This window comes from Gavialis gangeticus, unplaced genomic scaffold (assembly GCF_001723915.1).
Source record: "Gavialis gangeticus isolate Ggan-Ray unplaced genomic scaffold, GavGan_comp1, whole genome shotgun sequence".
NCBI lineage: Eukaryota > Metazoa > Chordata > Crocodylia > Gavialidae > Gavialis > Gavialis gangeticus.
Window position 1 is genome coordinate 17,113,446 of NW_017729000.1, and position 6,298 is coordinate 17,119,743.

Consider the following 6,298-nt stretch of genomic DNA (forward strand, 5'->3'; position numbering starts at 1 on the left):
CGGGGGGGGGGGGGGGGGGATGGTAATCGGGGTGACTGCCCTGGGCCCCGCGCTTTGCAGGGCCCTGCAGAGCTGGGCGGAGCAGCTGTAGCGACTACAGTGCCGCCACTTGCTTCGAGTCCAGCCCCTGCCTCCCCCTGCCCCCCTCCTCCCCCACTGCCAATGGCTGCGGCAGCTTCTTTGGGTGTGGGGCAGGTGGGATTGGAGTGGGGGCAGGGCCCTACATGGGCTGACTTGCCCCAGGCCCCGCACCCTGCTTGGGTTGGCTCTGCCTGAGGTGAGAGTAGGGTTTTATACCAAACTTATTACTAGTCTTCATGTTGGGAAATAGTATCCCTTTTTTTAAACCTTGCAATAGTGTTTCCTCACATCTTTTTAAAGAGACCTACATAGTTTCTTGAGTATACTGTGCCAAAGTCAAATGTAAAGTATTTATTTATCTTCTAGTTCTTTGGATCTTCAAGGCCTGAAGGGGAGATAGAAAACAGACATCAGCATTTTCTGGAACTTAAGTATTTATTGATTTTGCACCCCCCTCCTCCAGTCAAGCAACTAATTTTAGCTTCACTGCTACATGTTATTCAGAGGTGATAGAGAGAATAATTTTTAATATTCTTAGCACAGCACTAGATTGCTTCCATTTCTTGGTCACTCCATTCATCTTAATAGCTTGATATTGATACACTTGGGATTGAAAGGACAGCATTAGTAGAGTTCTTTTCCTTGTCCTCTTCAGTCTGCCGGATAGACGCATTTAGAATTGGTTGTCTTTAGTTTCTCTAACCAAATATGACAGAATCAATGCTCTCGAAATGCAAACACAAGCAAATAAATGATAAAAGCTGTATCGGAGGAAACTTTGGTGTTTCTGTTTCAGCATGATTTGGTGTCACATTGTCACTATAAAATTGCATGGCGGTCAGAGTCATGACTCTGCTGAGTAAATTAAGCACACACACAATTGCATGATTCAGCTGTGATCATTAATGGTAGCTCACTAGGCTGTTATCCTGCTGTTGCCAAGGGCTGCAGATTGTCTAGAAGTGATGACTGTCATGAGCAAGCAAGATGTGGGCTTTTTCAGGGCTGGCAACACTTTAATCTTTGGAGTGGCTACACCAGGGAAAATAAAAGGGGAAAAGGATGTTAATAAAAGAAGTTGTGGCTTAATAAAAGAAGGTTATAACATAGCAGAGAGGCCAAGGGGGAGGATATTTACTGAACCTTGCACAGCTGGAGTCACAGCAGTGAATAGAACATAGTCTATACAGCTAGAAAGAACTGGAAGCCCTTAAAAGTCTGCTAGGGGTGGAGGGATAGAAAGGAGATGTTGAGACAGGATATTGCTTAGCTTTACACAGCATCTGAAACCTTGCCTGTCTTTTCTGCAAAATGATCATTAATTCTGCAAAATTGCATTGGTGAGGTCATAAGCACAGTGCCCAGTTTGCAATGTTGCCCTTTGTACAGCCCTTAGGATCAGTTAAAAATTGTTTGTATTGCAGTTTGAACTGTAAGGCACAATTGGTGCTGATAGCTCACCATGCATGTGACGCTGAAGTGTGTAGTTTAATAGAGTTATTTATAATGAAATCCCAATGAAATTAAAACCACATGATTCCAGCTGAGAGTGTTTAGTCGCAAGTTATGTATGTGCTGGCAAGTGTATGTACGTCTGTCTTTGCCCCCCTGCCGCCCTCTCTGGGGGTTCTTCTGTAAATGTATGTAATGATCACACACAACCTGAAAAGCTTTTGTTTGTATTTTTTTTTTTCCCAATACATCTCCCATGCAGAATTTTGTATTGGTTGGAGCTCTAAATGAGAAAAATAAAACACATTTACCAATGCGCTTTTTAAAATCAAGAGCAATGGAGCAGACTTGCGGCCTAGCGCTCTGTTTTAAAAGGACTCCATTCTCTTGGGTCAGGTGATCTACCATGCAAGGAAGTGAGTGCTTTGGTGTAACTTACTCGCGTGTGCCTCTGATTTGTGCTTTGGCATGATAACCTATGCAAGTATTGCCAACAAAGCTTCTAACTGAATTATGAGCTTTCTGAAGCCAGATTGAAAAGAATGCCATGGAAAGCTAGAAGGTTGATTTGGGGAAAGTCCCGTTTAAGGTTGCTCTGTTCATTCCCCCAGTGCTTCAGTTCTGTGCCTGAGGGGGTCAGTCGCAAGAAGAAACGGATGCGAGACAGAAAGATCCTGAGTAGCCGTTGGTGGCTGATCTTTCAGACTGTGAGAGTAACAGTGCCATAGTGTGACGTGAACACAGATGCATGTGACCATTTGGCGTGAGAAAGACGTATGTAGCACAACTGAGCAAGGCTTTGAACTGGGACTCCTTCAACTGATACATAAAGCAAGAAGGATGGATTGGTAGATCTTGAAAAGTAAGAACTAAGAATACATGACCCTTCCACCTGTCTTGTATTCTGTTCAGCTACTTACAATCAAATGCAGCTTTTCACTTATCAGTGCCTTTATCAGGGCCCTGAATATTCACAGAATTTTTTGTGTGATGATTCATTGCCGTTTCCTGTTCCTCCCCCATTATTAGCCTCAGATACAGAAGCTCAGCTTTAGCAACATCTATCAACAGATAGGAGATTTGGCTGGAGTGCTGTGAATTATGTGGCACTGAGCGTATGGTTGGCTTGATGCAATTAAGCTGCTGTTGTTTGATTTCCTCTGGAATATGTTATGGTCAGAAATAGATCTTTTTGTTGTTGTTGTTTTTTAAATCCAAGTCAATGTGATGCTCAGATTAAAATATTTGTTCAAAAGATCAGGTTAAATCATGGGGCACCTGGGTCTGAGGGACCGAAAGTGCAACCATCTCTGCTCTTTCAAAGGAGGTATGACTGTGGTCACATTTTCTGAATTATACCAGACAAGAAGGATTTGCAATAAGGCTTATTCCCGAGTGCACAGTTCGCTTAAAACAACAAAACATCACTTTTCCAAGGGGCATAAGCATTAGCATTTGTCACTGAACCTGTTTATTGATGCTTTTGAGACAGAGATGCAATATTAAAAGTAGTTGATTAAAGGCTCCCTGCTTTTGCATTTATTTTTAGACATATTGTGGAGGGGACGTTGTGTTGTTACATGAAACAAAGCACTGAGTTTCTGGCAATTATTCATAGGAGCTGGCAGACAAAATTTTATAACTTTCTGCAAGAAATTGGACACCTCGGAAATAGCTAATGGCTATGTGTTCTGGTTGAGTACCTTGCATTTATGGGAGAATATGTGGGGGAGAAATGTCTCTGAAATGCTATTTTCCTTTTGGCAATCTACAGCCTTCATATTGAGCAACCTTACTTCCCAGCACAGCTACTAGTTTTGAAGTCTTGGGCTCAGAGGGTTAGAGTAGGAAAAGGCACTAAAGTATGTGTTTAATGCATTTGTGCTAGGGGAGCCCTTCAAAGAATGGCTTTCAGGGAACACTAGTGCTGTGTGAACCTTGGGTTAAAGAAAAGAAACAATAAATAACAAAGGGGGAAATAATGCTGCTGTTAAGATTGATCCTGCTTAAAAATTCCATTCCCCTTAGGAAAAATGTGATCACTGGGTTTACAGACAGCTGTGGCTGGGAGTTGCAAAGAATTTCACAAGCTAGTTTACGTCACTGGATCCTGAGAACTGCCAGCCTATGGGGAACAGCTGCACCATATGGAAATATATACATATAGATAGGCATTTCGTTTTACTATCATTTGTCTTTTTTTTTTTCCTGCAGTCAGCTCCTCGGTGTCATTCATGGCCTCTTAAGTGGGTTACAATGTTCATTTTTACTAATTAACAAAGTGGCTTTGGGGAGGAACAGCAGAAAGGAGGGCAGTTTGGGTGGGGAGCTGAATGTTATAATTTCATTTTCTGTACCCAAAAAAGGTAACTTGCCAAGTTGTTGGTTTCTCAGGGCTGTTTCCCTCACTGAGTTTCTCTGCTGTAATGGAGCCCCCCTCCACCCACACTTCATTGCAACATGTGACCATTTAAAGAACCCTTGTTTTATTTATAGATATTTAACACTGTGCCAGAGACGGCACCACCAAACTCGCAGCTGCTGCTATCTCGTAAGAAGAGCACAGATTCGAAGCCTCCCTCCTGCAGCGAGAGACCCTTAACGCTCTTCCATACTGCCCAGGCCAATGAAAAGCGTAAGTATGTTAAACAGCAAAGCAGTGGTTGCGTTGGGAGGTTGCACTTTCTTAATCTGCTCATGAGGTTTTTTTACCACAGTGGATGGAGCTCACTTCTCATGCCGCAGGAGATGATTGTCACTTCCTGAGGTCACTGAAGGAGAAAGAGAGAGATCTTGTAGCAGGATAAGACCCTATACCTCGGAAATACTATATTGAGGGGAAGTTTGAGATTCTCTAGTCCCCTAGATTTTAGCCCAAGGAACTGAAATTAGGCTGTATTAAAATAGCTGTGCACTGAAAACATGCACCCCTGCAGCTTAAAAAGTTCAAAGACCATTCATCTGTTACTAGTGCAACTAGTGTTTAGCAGTTGACTCCTTTGTACAAGGGTTTGAAAGTCCCTTGCACTTCTTATCGCTTAACAAGATGATCATTTGCACCTATTGGGAGCATCTATGTGTTGCCATGTGGCAGCATTGCTATGACACCGTGCTTTAGTACTTCCTTTTGGAAGTACTAAAGCAGTGTGCAGTATGGGTGGTTAGCGAACCGTGCACACTTCGCACTTAGATTTCGCCGCTGTGTCGTCATAGTGGCGTACTGTACCTGGCGAGTGTGCTGCTGTGGCAGTGTAGCTGGTGATCATGTGTAGACACATGTGAATGCTACGTCGCTTTAGGGCAACATGTAGACATGCCCACTATAAACATTTTGGCTTCTCTGTCTCATTAAAAGCCAAGAATGCAGGGCGTTTCAATATGGGGGGAGCATCCTTGTGATTTTAGAAGCTACAATGTAAATGCATTAGAAACCCATGTGAGCTCTGAAGATCAGGCATGTTCTGATTCCAAATTTGATACCCATAAACAGGGGCTGTTTTGAAAACCTTGGCCTATGTGATTTTTGTCCAGTATTTCTCAAAGGGTGGAGTATAGAGTCCATGGGTCCTGACCTTCAGTCCCAGCGACAGCAAATACTCCAGCATAAATGGACAGTTGCCTTTTTTCCACCCCATGGCGTTATTTTATCAGCTCTTTTCCTGACTAGTCTGTGCCTTTCCCACCTGTTGCATCCACCCATTCTAGCACTCCCATTATGCCTTTACCATAGACCCTCGGAGGCTTTGTATCTGAATGAAGGACTGAGTGCACTTGTCTTATCAGCCATCTAAGTGGTAATTCTCTCATGAACATGAGCATGAACTCCAGATCACCTGCATCCCTCTTAATTGTGCAGAGCCAATCACCTGGCAGGCTCTTCTGCATGCAGTTCTATCGTGATCCTAGTAGCCAAGTTACTAGCACGTAATCCTTTCAAGGAACAGAGATGGAAAAGGAATGTTTGTTTTACTTGGAACAATGCTGTGTTTTAGGTTTCTGCTGCATTAACAGATAACTTGTGCTGCATTGGAACGCCTAGTTCTTAAAGTTACTGTGAACAAGCTAAATGTTAGATTGAGTTCTTTTTTCTCCTAAATTATTTCTTAGCATCTGTAAGAGGTATTGGGTTGATGATTGTGTACTGAATAGCTACAGACAGGGCCACTTTGGCCTGGAAGAGATCAGCTGTAAAAGTGATAAGCTAGTTATATGTTCCAGGCTTATTCAGATGTCAGTGTCTTAGTTGACACTTTCAAGAAAAGCTAATCAGTGCTGCTTTTGACCATGGATTTTTAATGAGGTAAACAGCTGTTGGGAGTGAGAGTGTTAGTATAAGCTGGGCACATCTACATGAGACGTTTACTGCAGAGCTGCCTAATTAGTTTTGCAGTGAAGTGTCTGCATCCACATGTGCAACCCTATTAGGTCGCAGTAAACTAATAAAAGCTGCTGTAGGTTAGTAGTTGTAAATACAAGTACGTCTTGTGATGGTATTATTTACTGTGCTGCAATGCACGTGTAGATACTGATGGGACTGGCTGCCTGCTGGCTGCCCCACTCTGAAGCACCCCCATGCCTTAACCAGCTGCTTAGCAGTATGTTAAGCCGACCCCCTGGGTTCCCTGCCAGCCAGAGCTGCTCCAAACTGGCTCAATGTGTCATGGTCCAAGGTGCATGTGTAAACGCATTGCACACATAGATGCACCTGCTGTCCTTTTTTTCTGGTGCCCATGCTACAAAACAGATATTGGGGGGAAAAGTAGAA

General features: G+C 43.3%; 1 protein-coding gene across 2 annotated transcripts in view; it reads left to right on the forward strand.

Annotated features, from left to right (window-relative positions):
• The window catches only part of ARHGAP26 (Rho GTPase activating protein 26), a 456,593-nt gene that overhangs the window by 338,879 nt on the left and 111,416 nt on the right, over positions 1–6,298 (forward strand). For both annotated transcript variants that reach the window (XM_019506355.1, XM_019506356.1), the window contains exon 19: positions 4,030–4,168. In XM_019506355.1, coding sequence (XP_019361900.1) covers positions 4,030–4,168 — 139 coding nt within the window. The remainder of the gene's footprint in view (positions 1–4,029; positions 4,169–6,298) is intronic.